At 39.2% G+C, this 14,213-nt stretch overlaps 1 protein-coding gene across 4 annotated transcripts in view; it reads left to right on the top strand.

Moving 5' to 3' along the window:
• The window catches only part of PGM5 (phosphoglucomutase 5), a 119,091-nt gene that overhangs the window by 21,590 nt on the left and 83,288 nt on the right, over positions 1-14,213 (top strand). For all 4 annotated transcript variants that reach the window (XM_039545547.1, XM_039545549.1, XM_039545548.1 and 1 more), the window contains 3 exons: positions 245-370; positions 2,049-2,239; positions 3,077-3,231. In XM_039545547.1, coding sequence (XP_039401481.1) covers positions 245-370; positions 2,049-2,239; positions 3,077-3,231 — 472 coding nt within the window. The remainder of the gene's footprint in view (positions 1-244; positions 371-2,048; positions 2,240-3,076; positions 3,232-14,213) is intronic.

The raw sequence follows: 14,213 nt of genomic DNA on the forward strand, positions 1-14,213 counted from the left end.
GGCAAAGCTCCACTGATTTACACAGGACTTGAGGCCTGATCCAAACCCCAGTGAAATTAGTGGGAGTCTTTCAGTTGACTTAAGTGGACTTTGAATCAAGCTTTTGATTCCTAAGTGTTGCATGATCTGGTCTTGTTTAGTGTGTAATGGATTGTTTAGGTGTCTTTGGAGAGAGGTTAGTGATCAGTTTATCCATCTGTCTATGTGGTCAACTCTAGTAATTTCTTTCGCTTTATTTCCCCAGTTGAAATAGTGGATTCAGTGGATATCTACCTCAATCTTCTTCGAACTATCTTTGACTTTAACATGATCAGAAGCTTGCTGACTGGACCCAATCAGCTTAAGATAAGAATCGATGCCATGAATGGAGGTAGGACTCTGAGTTTCTGTTGTTGGTAAGAAAAGTTAAAACATACCCAATACTGTAAACTATTTCAAGGTATTTTATTATGATGTAGTGCTAATATTCACTGACAGTGTATATTCCTGTTTGGAATTTGCTCTGTTGGTTTTGATGGGGGTTTTCCCTGAGTAAGGAGTGCAGGATTTGGTTGATCATTGTAGCAAAAACAGCTTGTGGAATAAATTATCATAGTGCGTGTTAAAAAAGAGAGAACTTATTAAAGGAATGTGCTCTCTTGATAATAACAGTTAATTATATTTTCTGAACAAATATGATACATCTAAAATGTAATGTGGTTTATAAATCATTGCATATTGTGTTTAAAATTACAAGATACAGACCTTTTCTGTAATTGAAGGCTCTGAATAAGGAAGATATACTCTGTGTGTGTGTGTGTGTGTGTGTGTGTGTGTGTGTGTATGTGTGAGAGAGAGAGCGAGAGAGAGAGAGAGAATGACTTTTTCATCTTCAGGTGACTAACTCAATTCTGTTACAGGATTTTAGTGAATTCATTGCCATCTGATAATAGGTGATTTATGTAAAACAAGTTACTGGTCTCAGGGTTTTTTATGTACAGATGTAATAAACATACAATTACAATTTACATTAATTTGTACTCATTGGTCGTCTCAACAGAGGCAGAAGGCTGGATATGGTGACTGGACGACCTTCTTCAGGTCGAGGTGCAGGAAAGTTTGCACTGATGTTGTTCAGTGGATAAATAAATTCCAAGGTTTTCAATATGACTCCTTTAATGAGCATTAAGCTTAAAAGATTTTGTTTTTATTTAGAAGAGAATGGTGGGGAGGAGCAGTTTCACAAGTGGCTGTGCATCATGATCACTAGCTAATAAATGCAGTTTGTATTTTTAACAGCTCCATTTTAATTTAAGATTTTTTTCTAGGGTTTAATGGTAGGGGATTTGGCATTGGTAATACTCAAGAGATTTTTTGAATACAAATTCCGTGGCTGAGGAATGGAGGATTATATGGCTGTCACTTATGACACGCACAGAATTTTAGTTACTGGTATAGATGGCCAAACTATGCATAATAAAAATGCATTCACACTAGGAAAAAGTGGCTTTTTATCACGTTAGCTAGCATGTGGTAACTAACGTGGTAAGATAGTGTGGATAAGGCAATTGTAATTTTAATTTTTTATCAGGTCAATGTAAATGCTCCCAATGTGTTTATTCCCTTAATATTTACCCTGACCTGATAACACATGTTAAAACTACAACTGCTTTGTCCAGGATTTTACCATGAGTTGGTTACTATGTATTAGATAACACTATTTTTTCCTAGTGAAGACAAGGCCTAAGTATGTATGATAACTGTGTGTGGTCAACCCACATAGGGGATAAGAGCCTACTACTATTACTAGCTAACAGCGTTACTCAGTAGCAAAAGCATGGATGTCTACCATTTGAGCTAACAGAGGTCCCACTGATAACCCTGAAGGGAGCAGGGGGAATTACACAGTGTTCAGTGAAATATTTGTTTTTCTTTCAGTTGGTATGACAGAGATATGTGTGCAATGCAAATGCACTAGTTAAGTCTTCTATTAAGTTTCCATGCTGTTGTGAATATTGGAATTTGAAGTGTGTATGCTCCTGAAAATGGTTGGCAAATTCCTTTTGCAGTTATGGGACCCTATGTAAGGAGAGTCCTGTGTGATGAATTAGGAGCTCCTGCAAATTCTGCAATAAACTGTATTCCTCTGGAAGATTTTGGTGGGCAACTTCCTGACCCAAACTTAACATACGCAACTACCCTGCTGGAGGCTATGAAAGGAGGAGAATACGGATTTGGAGCTGCTTTTGATGCTGATGGAGTAAGTATTTCAGCCAATCTGGGTTTTGGGTCAAGGATGTCATCTTTGCTAGTGCATCTGTTAGACACTGAAGAGCATAATAGGCCCTAATTTTGAGAACGCGGTTATTTGCATGCACAGATGATAGCAGTTGTACCCACAAATCAAGCCCAAATGATATAATTTGTGCCTTCAGTTGATTGCACCTGCAAATTTGTAGGGCAGGCTGAGGACTCTCTAAATATTTGGCCAAATTTGTCTTAGTGTTTGCATAATTTCTCAGATAGGAAAAATGCAGCATATGTAAATGAGGGAGACTGTCTTAGTAACCAGCAACTAAATGAAGTTAATTTTGGCTGAGATTCTAACATTCCTTTTGTGCTTCAGCTAAGTGAATTTTCTGCACTTAAGACAGGCATTGAATCACAAGCTCTGTGTGTGTTTTAAATCTTGCATTCTTGCTACCAGCAATGTAAACAGCAAAGTATTACAGCAGTAACTTGGTATCCTCTTAAGATGGATGTATTTGTGGTGAGAGAATGGGGGGAAGAAAAGGACAAAGAGGCTATTGAGGTACAAAAGCCATTTACTGTTGTCAGTATTCAGTTGATACAAATTAACTGCCTGTCTCTAGCTAGTACATATCATCAGCAAGAAGATTATCTTACACTAGAGTAGCCACAAGCCCATCAAAATGCCATGTAGGAGACGGGAACCAGGGAGCACCTTGGAATTTTGATTCATTGGTCTGGAAAGAGATGTGGTTTGATAGGGAGATGATAAGCTTGCAGTGATCATGGGGATGAGCTACTCAACCTGATTTCTCTCTGACACTTTTTGTCTTTCTTGTCTCTTCAGGACCGCTATATGATCCTAGGTCAAAATGGTTTCTTTGTGAACCCTTCTGATTCACTGGCAGTTATTGCTGCCAATCTTTCTTGCATTCCATATTTCCGTCAGATGGGTGTTCGAGGGTTCGGTAGAAGCATGCCTACCAGCACAGCACTGGACAGGTAAGGGAGCAAGTTTTCTTTTTATCATCATGGTTTTGACATTAGTTGTGACTTCTTCCATCTTTGATATTCTTTCCCCTTTTCAAGGCAAGCAGCTAGTCAAATTTTGGAGCCCTGGGGATTTTCCAGTTAGAAGTAGAAATTGATGGAGTGTGGTATTCTCTCTGATGCCATCTTGTTTATTTACAAAGGATGTACAAAATTCTGCTTCTCTGAACATGAGAGGAACTAATACCAAAAGGAGCATTATTTTAGTATATAGCCCCAAGTCTCTTTAGCCAACACACCTTGGCCAAAAACTCTCTCTTTAGAGTGACCCTGGGAAAAGCTGTGCTCATAGGTTACTGCTTGTCTTTTGTGCTTTTTAGCCTCTACCTCTCTATCTGTTCTTGTCTGCTCTCAGTTTCTGTGTGTTCTCTCCCCGACCTACCCACACACCTGCTCACAATACCAAGTGGAACCCGATGCCCACAAGGTGCTACTTTCTGGGCAAACTCCATTAGACTTTGTTTTAGGAGTGGCCCCTTAACTATCTCTTATAACTATCTTAAATTAAGAGCATCTTTGAATGAGGATTTAACACAACCCATAACAAATTTCACCAAGCTTATATGGCAGCCTACAAAACTGTGAAATCTTGTGATCAGGCCTTCTAAAATTTTTGACAACTTTTGATTGAAGTTTTTAGGGTGAACTTATTGATAAATAATTGCTTAACTGGAGAAACCAATTTTATGGCACCTTTATTTTGCATTATGTATGTTCCCTGTGGCCAGTCATCCCTGCTTTTGGTCAGTATCAGTGAACTGAGGATCTTTAAAAGTTTCAGTTTGAATAAACAACTAAAAATTCAGATTTGTAATCCCAATCAGAACTGCATTACACAGTCTCTTGCCTCTGCAAAACTGGATTGGGAATTATCCAAGAACAGACTATCTCCGGATATTCCTGATACCTCCTGCTTCTGGTTGGACTGGAAATACAGTGATACCCAGCAACTTTATGTGGTATTTTGGTGGTTCCATTTCCAAAAAACTTAAGAAAATAAAAAGTATGCAAAAAATAAGTTTTTATAACTTATTTTGTTTGTTTGTTTTTATAACTTATTTTAAAAGTTATAAAACCTTCACATATCTCAAAATTTTGCTTCAACTTTCAAGTAGTTTGGATAAAATAATAGTCTAATTTGCCCGTCCTTCATTAGGATGGAAACAGCACAAAACCTGAGGCAAAACAGACTGGCAGGAAACAGGAAATAACCATTTACCAGTAATTCCTGACCATAATTACTTTAGTCCATTTCCTAATAAATATTGGTTTAAGACTAAACCTGACAGCCCTGCTGATAATATTTATGAAGGTTAGAGAGAGAGAAAGATGAAGGCCTAATGCAGCACTAAGTGAACGTTTTAAAAGATTATATATAATCAGTTGAGATATAGCATTTATTATTCCGACCAGCTGAAATCTGAACAGGTGGTGTCCAAACGTATATTATCCTAGGACTGATAAACAAATAAGTGGTTGTCTGTACCAAATGGTGTCTAGTCAGGAAACAGTTGTTTAAAAAATGAAATATTAATAGCATGAAAAGATTAATGCCTATCCAAAAACCAAGGATAGTAATACAGTGTGGTCCCTACTCATGGGACTTCTGAAACTGACAACGGCTTTTAAAGTTGACAATTCACATGCCCTTGGTGGTTGATGGATTTTTCAGAGAAGTTTTCCCTGCTGTATGTAAATGTTGAGGCTTTAAGGAAATTATGCAGTATATTCAGGTTTTCCCCCTCTCCCGCCTCAAACACACACTTCATGTAGGTCTCTGAAAATGGAATCTATCTTTATCATGAGATACTATGGTTTCAGTAAAGGAAATAGAGAAGAGACATGTTGGACCTATAGTTCAGGATATCTAGGACATTTTAAACACATTTGCCTTCTCCCCCCCTTCCCCACCCCAGTTGTAGCTAAATGTATTAGAGGCTATGCATGTACTGAAGTCCACCTCAGCAACACTCTCAACAGTTGACATAGATTCTTGACCATGTTTACTTGATCTATTGGTTTCCAGATGGTCTCAAGTGAGTTACTGCTTAATTTGTTTCAACATTACCAGTGTTATTTTTATGGGGCTAAGGCTTATTTATAAAATAAAACAGAGTGGTTGATAATGATGGATTTTAGTTAAGGATATACAAATTTTCCCAGCCATTCCTACAAATGTTTATTAACATTAGGTCTAGTGACTGCATACATGGTGCATGTAATTTTTGTTTGTTTGTTTGCTTTTGCTTCAGGGTTGTTTTTGTTTTTCCTTGAAGATTGAAAGACTACAAGTGCTAGAAGCTGGAGTCCTCTAGTTTGCCACTTTCCATTGTGGCTTAAGACAGCCTGAATTGCTTGATTTTTCTTACTGACTTGCTAGAGCCCTGAGATCCAGTGGTTCAATTGCCTTGATACCCAAGTCCTGACTAATATGTGTGATTTTTTTTAAAGGGCTACTTTAGTGAGTGCACATGGTGAAACCCTTTTCTTTAGGACTCCAAGCTAGACTTTAAAGTTGAACTGAGGTTTAATAATAAATGGTTAGTACTTTATCTACTGCAAATCACTTTTTCCATGTGCGTGCTAAGTACGTGCATTGGAACACTGCAAGCAGTATCACAAATGCCTTTTCCAAAGAAGAGTTTCCTGAATGAATGGCCAAGCCATCACTGATTCCAAGTTTTACAGTGAAATTTGCCTTAAATGACCACCCAAGTTACAGCAAAAATTGGTTGTATAGAAGAGGCAATCTTTACAGCATTTTAGAAAACTTGTATCTGAAATCTTTGTGCATAGTCTGAAATGGTTTTTAAGAGTGGGGATGCTTAAGGAAGTGGTTTATGATGTAGATTTCACTGTGGTCCAGATTCTGATTTCATTTAAAACCGTGTAAGTTAGGAACAATTCTGTTGAAGTCAATGGAATTATACCAATGTAAAATGGGTGGAAGAAAGTAGAGAATCAAGATTTATATGGTTACAGCATCTGTACTTCCATTGCTGTGGGTTAAATAGCTAACTTGAAAGAAAAAATTATAGAAACTCACCTATTGTGTAGCCTATGCATGATCATAGAACTAGGAAAGCTATTGCCTTTTTGAAGGCAGAGTGCATTCCCTGTACAGTCACAAGAGAGAACCTAAAAATAAAAGTTGTGCAGTTCTACATGGGAGTAGCAAAAAAATACGGTGTTTAATATTAATCTTTATTATCTCAATGTATATTTATGTAAATAGAGACAAAATTGACATTCTTAAGAAATTAATATTTTAAAAGACGTAACTTTTTGTCTATTGTGGGAGATATATTTGTTCATTCTGCACAGTCTATCTTTTGTTGGTCCTTTTTATGCCTTTCTAGTGGGCTGGCCTGCCATACTCTGGGGACAGCTCTGATGGAACCACGTTGCGTATTCACTCATAAAACTGTTTGAGTTCATGCACTGGAAAGGAAACCTGGGGTAATTAAAGTGTATACCATGAACATTAGTGCTGGCAGAAGACAAGGAAATGATCTCATGCCTGTCCTTAGAAGACGACTCCTGTGTCATATGCTGTTAGTTACTATAAGAAATATGAATTGTTAAGGCTTAAGAGTAAAAGCTACACGATGGCCTTGTAGGTCTTGGTTAAAATAAGCTTCCACATCTCTCCTGAAACCTCCTTGATCCAGCAAGATCAGAATTCAGTGTCCACAAAGTGAATCTTGCGTTTGTAGTTAATGTACACTTTTCATCTATATTGTTTGAGATCAGAGGTTGACCACAGAGAATCTGCTGTGCTAAAAATGTGATACCATAATCAGGGATGAAAGTAACTTAAAGGACTTACCAGTACGCCGGAGTCCTGAGCAGGGGCGTGGCCTCAACCAGAAGAGCCAGGGCCTCAACAGGAAGAGATGAGGCCTTTCAATATTTAAAGGCCTTGGGGCTGTGGCTGGGAGCCCCAGGGCCTTTAAATCACTCCAGAGCTACCAGCTGCAGAGGCAGCTGGGAGCCCTGGGGCTCGAGGGCGAATTAAAGGGTCCAGGGCTCTGGCTGCTGTGGCACTCCGGGCCCTTTAAATCACCGCAGGATCCCTGCTGTCACTACTCCAGGGCAGCAGAGCTATGGCAGTGATTTAAAGGGCCCGGGGCTCCGCCGCTGAGGGGAGTCCTGGATCCTTTAAAGTACCGTCGGAGCCCTGCTGTCATGGGGGCTCCGGCAGCCAGGCTCGGACAGGGATTTAATGGGCCAAGTGCTTCTACCACTGCCGGGAGCCCTGGATCCTTTAAAGCGCCGCTGGAGCCCTGCTGCCGCTTGGGTAGCAACAGCAGGGCTCGGGCAGGCATTTAAAGGGCCCAGAGCTCCGGCCGCTGCGAGGAGCCCCGGGCCCTTTAAAGCACCACTGGAGCTTGGGGCTCTGGCGGCACTTTAAAGGGCCCAGGGCTCCCCACAGCAGCTGAGCCCCTGACCCTTTAAATCACTGCTGGAGCTCTGCCGCCGCTGCCCCAGGGTAGCGGCGGCAGAACTCCAGCAGTGATTTGAAGAGCCCAGGGCTCCCTGCAGTGGCAGGAGCCCCAGGACCTTTAAGTCCCCGCCCGAGCCCAGCTGCCAGAGCCCTGGGGCTCCGGCAGCTGGGCTCCAGCAGTGATTTAGAGAGCCAGAGGCTCTGGCTGCCATAGGGAGCCCTGGACCCTTTAAAGCGCCACCCAAGCCCCATTGCTGGAGCTCCGGCAGCGCTTTAAAGGGCTCAGGACTCCCCGCAGTGGCCAGAGCTCCGGCACCTTTAAATCCCCACCCAAGCCTGGCTGCCAGAGCTCCGGCGGTGATTTAAAGGGCCTGGGGCTCCCCGCAGCGGCTGGAGCCCTGGGCTTTTTAAATCACCACTGGGGAAGCTGGTCCAGTCCTGCACAGCGTATTGGACTGTACTGGCTTACTTTCACCTCTGAGCATAATACATTTTCTGTGAATAGTCATTCAGATTTTTTAAAGTAATCTTTGTTTATGCCCCTTTTATGTTCACTTTTACATAATGTAGAAAACAAACTTAGTGAGAATACTCATGGAAAGCAAATTTTAAACTGGAACCATCTGGAAACTATTATTATTTGCTGAAATAAATCATGAATAATTTTTGGATAGTGATTTTTAACAGAAGAAATAGCAAACTTTATTGAAGAAATTGCTATAAATTATTCACCCTGCACTAGTTGTAATTAGGTCTGTCAAGCAATTAAAAAAACGAATCGCACAATTAAACAATAATAGAATACCATTTATTTAAATATTTTTGGATGTTTTCTACATTTTCAAATATATTGATTTTGGTTACAACACAGAATACAAAGTGCACAGTCCTCACTTTGTATTTATTTTTTTATTACAAGTATTTGCACTGTAAAAAATCAAAAGTAGTATCATTTTTCAATTCATCTACAAGTACTGTAATGCAATCTCTTTATCATGAAAGTTGAACTTACAAATGTAGAATTATCTACAAAAAACTGCATTCAGAAATAAAAAAAAATGTAAAATTTTAGATCCTGCAAGTCCACTCAGTCCTACTTCTTGTTCAGCCAATCGCTCAAACAAGTTTGTTTATATTTGCAGGCGATAATGTTGCCTGCTTCTTGTTTACAATGTGTTACATTCATTCTCATGGCCACTAAGTGGTAAGCCATTGTAAATTCATGTGACTCCATTAAAATCAGTGGATTTATTCCAGATTTACTTTGGTATAAATGAGTTTTGAATCTGATCCTTTAACATGTGTGTAATACCTCATGGTTTTGCAGTTTTAGTCATTAGTATGATATATTGCGGACATAAAAGACATAACTGAGAGGAAAGGATGCTCAAGGCTAACTCAGAACCATATTCTTTCTGAATATGGACAACTGCCAGTGCCTGAAAATGTCCTGAGGTTAACAAGTTTGTTGTCAGAGGGAGAATTACAATAAGACATTGTTAGCAACAGGGAAGAACACTTTAAAAAACAAGAAATCAAATAATTTCTAATCTCTTATATCAATCAATAGTCTTTATTTTTTTGTGTTATGTACTTCGAAGCTTTAGCATTGGAAGCTCAGAAATAATTTGAAATAAAGCATACTCAGAAATGGGTAGGAAAATGGACACATTTGTAACGCACTTACAGTGGTTGCTAATCTTTCTTGAATGCATCTGTTGCATCCATTAAGAGAGCAGAAACAGCACTTTGGAGAGGAGAAGGAACGTTATAGGCTAACAAACAGATCTACCTGTTCTTGAACAAGTTAGTAACATTAAGTTCAGACATATGCAGCTGGGATTTAATAACAAAGAGATTCATGATTCCACAATAAATGAAATTATGTGACAAAAATATTTCCACATAATAGTTACACTGGCTGGAAAACATTAGCATTTAAAAAAGGGTTTTGCTGTTGTTCAAGAAGGCCCTAATAAGTGTAAAACCTTCTGACTTAAACCTTTGTAAAATATTGTGGTCTAAATCTTTTGGATTTAGGCTGGAATAAATCTCTTTGCAACCTTTTTTGGCACTGCACCTGACATTTCACTCAGCTAATTCCAAGGGAAAATTGAAAAAAATCTTAACCTGTAACTCAGTCAACAAAAAGCATATACTTCTGGATAACATCCTTTTAACTGGTGATTCTGCAGTAAACTCAAGCTTCCAGTCACATTAAACACATGGCTGCATGGCAATGAAGAGCAAGAGTCCAGCCTGGAAGTCCAAATCAGATTTTGGCTTTGGAAAGCTTGTTTATGAAATGCTTACTACCTATAATCATAATACTCTGGGGGTTTTATTGTTTTTTCTCCCTCAGTTCACTCTTCAGTTGGAAGCATCATCTTTCATTGGGAGAAGACGGTTGAGGTTTGGCAAAGGGCTGCTAGCCATACTACTAGCCATTTCATATTTAAATTGGCTTGCCAGGTTATTAGTGCTATATTTTATTATTTCATTACAGCAGTGCCTGGAAGGACCACTGTTGTTAAGGTTGCCTCAGTGTTTCCTTTACTCAGGCATTTAGAAATGTTCTGAGAAGAATTTCTCTGGGTTGAAACTTGATGGAATAGAGAAACAGGGTTGAGCACACTTTTTAATATTTGTAAAATATTCTATTACATGAAAATGTTATTAGATTGATAACCCAACATTGCCATCTCTTATCCCTATAATCAAAACAATGAGTAAAACCAGAGAATAACAAATGTATTCCCTTATGTTATGCACAGTGACTGTAATTACATATTCATTATCCTACCATCATAAACAAAAGACAGAACTGCAGCACCTCTTAAAATGATACAGTGTCTCTCCACCAGTTTTTACAGGATGGGAAGAGAGAAAGGTGTAGATCTTGGAAATGTTATGCAGGAAGAAGTTGCAAGGTTTGATCATGGTCTGGATATGCCTGTCAAGAGAGAATGTGGAGTCAAAAAGATGATAGCCAGAGTTTGTAGCTGGGTCTTGTGGGAGCAGGAAAAGCAGCAGTGGGGAGAGTGTCAAGGTAAGAAAGAGAAGCTAGGAATAAGGGCCTCATTCTACATCCACTGAAGTTTGTGGCAAAGCTCCCAGTGACTTCAGTGGAATCAGATCCTAAGAAAGGGACTTTCTAAACTGAGCCATACTACAAAAAAAGTGTGGATTTTGTTGAGGGGATGAAAGACAATTTGGGCTAATTCTTTTTTCATCATAAATGGTTTGCCTATCTATAGTAATAAGTAGTATCTCCTCTTCCTGGTATCAACTAGAATGATTAGGTATAAAATGCAGCTGAATAATGAAGTAACAAAATGCTTGTTACATTGGCCAAGGAAAAGCACCAGGAGGCCTTGCAGGGCTACCCAGTTGCACTGAGAGAGAGAGAGAGAGAGAGAGAGAGAGAGAGAGTGTGTGTGTGTGTGTGTGTGAGAGAGAGAGAGAGAGTAAGTATATTCCTTCAATAGGCCAACCATCTCTACTGTCCAGTTTATGGGAGGGGCGGAGCCATCGTGCTGTCTCCTCAGACAGGGAGAGGATCAACTCAGTAGTATCCCTGCACATCTTGAAAATGGGGACTGTGATTCTTGACTAGAGGCAGTACTAACGGGTGGTGGTGGGGAGTCCATAGTTCCTCTCTGTAATCACGGCTGTCCTTATGGTGCAGCTACATGAAGACCAGCCACAATTTAGTGTAAATAATTACCCTTGAATCATTCCTTTCATTTTATAAAGACCCCGTATGGTATGTGAAACATTCCAAAGGATTTAGAAAGTTAGATGCAGCCATGTCAATGGGTTCTCTTCTGTATGCAGGGCTGTGTTGTTTAATAGTTTTTCGCTGTGCATTATTAAACTTAAACAGAAGGACGCGGTAATCCAGAGGATTTAATGTTGCTTAGGAATACAGTACTAACAAATGGAACACTGGATTACAAGAGAATTCAGTTAAGATGTTTAAATAGAGGTCCTTGACATATGTTTGGTTGAAGTGATTGTTTGAATATACTAATATGTACTTTGGGGAAAGTGTAGCAGTTGACAGGAAACATCTGCTTTAGTGTGATCCAACATCAACAGGATTGTGGCAGTGTCTACCCCCTGAGACTCCATACATCGAGCTTCATTTCTCTGGCAACACTTGCCATGAGTTTGGTGTGTGTTGTGTATAAAATGAAGGTACACCCTGTTTACCAAATCTTTATCATAACAAAGTGTATTCTAGTGTCTAATTTCTGCACACCTGGCAAATCCAAAGCAAATAGAACACTGACATTTAGCTAATGCTCTCTGAAATGAGTACCTCCGGAGAAGTGAAAGTGGTTTCTATATTAAAGAGAAAGTTGGGTAGATGTGAAAGGCAGAATAGTTTAGTAGTTACAGCAGAAGAACAAAGGTCAGGGAATTATGGTGTTAAAAGCACCATTGCAACCCTCTAGCACATCTGTAAAATGTCATCTGTCTGCACACAAGTGTTTGCAATGATGCACAGAGGTTCACACTACCACTGTGATTGCACTTGCTCTGAGCAAAGCTAAGCACTGCGTGCTTCAGCAGCTGTTGTAGTGCCACTGTAGACAGCAAGTGCCAATGTGCCATTGCAATGGTGCAGCAAAGCCTCCTAGTACAATCCCACAATGTGCTACCCACTATTGATTAATAGCTTTGACAAAAATCTATCCAGGAGTTCTTAATTATACCTACCTATGGATTTTTGCTGTCTTTTTGTACTTCTACAACTTATAGTTTTTTTATGATTCCTTTTTTCTGTATTATTTCATGTATATTTTAAGTATTATCTAGCTTTAATTAAAATGAAAAGCTACCCAGCATAAAGGACACTGTTGAGACTGACAATCCTAAACTCTAGCACCCTTCCCTCAATGGCATTTGATTTTAAAATGTCCTTTATGTTGAATAATGAGTGGGCCCTTCCCAAATTAAGACTGCAAGTAGGTTAAAATCCCACTTTCCATGTGCATGACATCTCAGTAGAGATGTGAGTGTGATTTGAGTATATATGCAAGTCAGGACGTTGTTCCTGCACACACTACCAAAGAAAGATAAGTCAGTCTCACACTCTCTCTCTTATCTGCAGTAGACTTGCTGTACATTTTTAAAGATGCCAGCTAAGTCAATTGTATACAGGTTTTAAATTAGACTGAGCAGAAGCACTAATGGAATATTACTGTCAGAAAGTTGGTTAATCAGAAGGACAACTGCACCAAGCCTTCAAAAACACAGTTCAGCACATTCAAGGAATAATGTATAAAAACTGGGCCTTGTAAAACTTGATATCACAAACTTTTATGTTAGCAAATGTACTACTGATGCAAACTAGGTGCTGCTAGTGTGGGTCCTATATACACCTATATACCTTTATAAACAAATGTAAAATTTCATTGTACCAGCTGTCATTCACATTAAGGAGCTAATTCTTTTGGTTACACAAAAATAACCTGTCAAAGAGGATTTAAAGAGAGAGAGAATTTCATTTCAACTAATTTCTTCTCTAGCAGCGCATGTTGGTTTTGCTTGGTGGTATCTATCTACCATTGGATGTTGTATAACATGCTGGCAACAGATCCAATTTGTTTCATCAGTGGATGTTTCTTAAATATGCAAATAGAGTGGTAATGATCTATAAATTCTAAATATCTCCAAGGGAGCAAATCCAACTCCTCTTTGTTGCCTTTGATGGAGGAAGGATATTACTTGGTGCAGTGTGTTACATCTAGTTAGATTTTGCCTGGATAGGCATGCTGTGTTTTTGGCTGTCTGTGCACAGCCTCATTATCCTAGCTTGTACTGATGAACACATTTCTTCATGCCATGGTCATGGCAGTGCACATTTCGGATATATGTGAGTTTTTTCCCCTTCCTTAAGAGATTAGTTTTCAGGCAGATATATTAATGACCATGCCCTTTTAGTCAAGAACACTCCTTAGGTTTCAGCTGCAAACTAATAGCCTGTCAGAACTGAAGAAACATATCTGTAGTGTGAGATTCCACGTGGAAACAAGACTTCCCGCCCTGCTTCAGAGAGAGGTGTTTTGATTTCTTTGTAATGTTGTTTTGAATGTTAATTCAAAGCAGCTGTGATAGGCCAAGAATTCCCTGGGCAACTATTGACAATTCCCTTGTACGCTCGCCTAAGCCTCATAAAACTCAGAGCAGGCAGAATTTGTTCGAGTTCTTTTGCATTTCATCATCATTTTTTTTAAAATCTGTAGTCACCTATCACACATTAAAAGAGCGGGAACAGCTTGAAGTCACAATTAGTCTGTTTTAGGGTGAGCTTTGGGTTTAATTACTTTCTGACAAATGAAGAAAAAAATAATTTGAGAGCCAACTCCACAGAAGTGAATGGTATGAAAAAATAGGGTGAGTTTCCCCCTTTATATTAGTTGTTACCATCTAACCATTCAGAATAATCCTAGCACTGCTATCCCCAACATCACAATGG

This window comes from Mauremys reevesii, linkage group 6 (genome assembly GCF_016161935.1).
Source record: "Mauremys reevesii isolate NIE-2019 linkage group 6, ASM1616193v1, whole genome shotgun sequence".
In the NCBI taxonomy this organism is placed as follows: domain Eukaryota; kingdom Metazoa; phylum Chordata; order Testudines; family Geoemydidae; genus Mauremys; species Mauremys reevesii.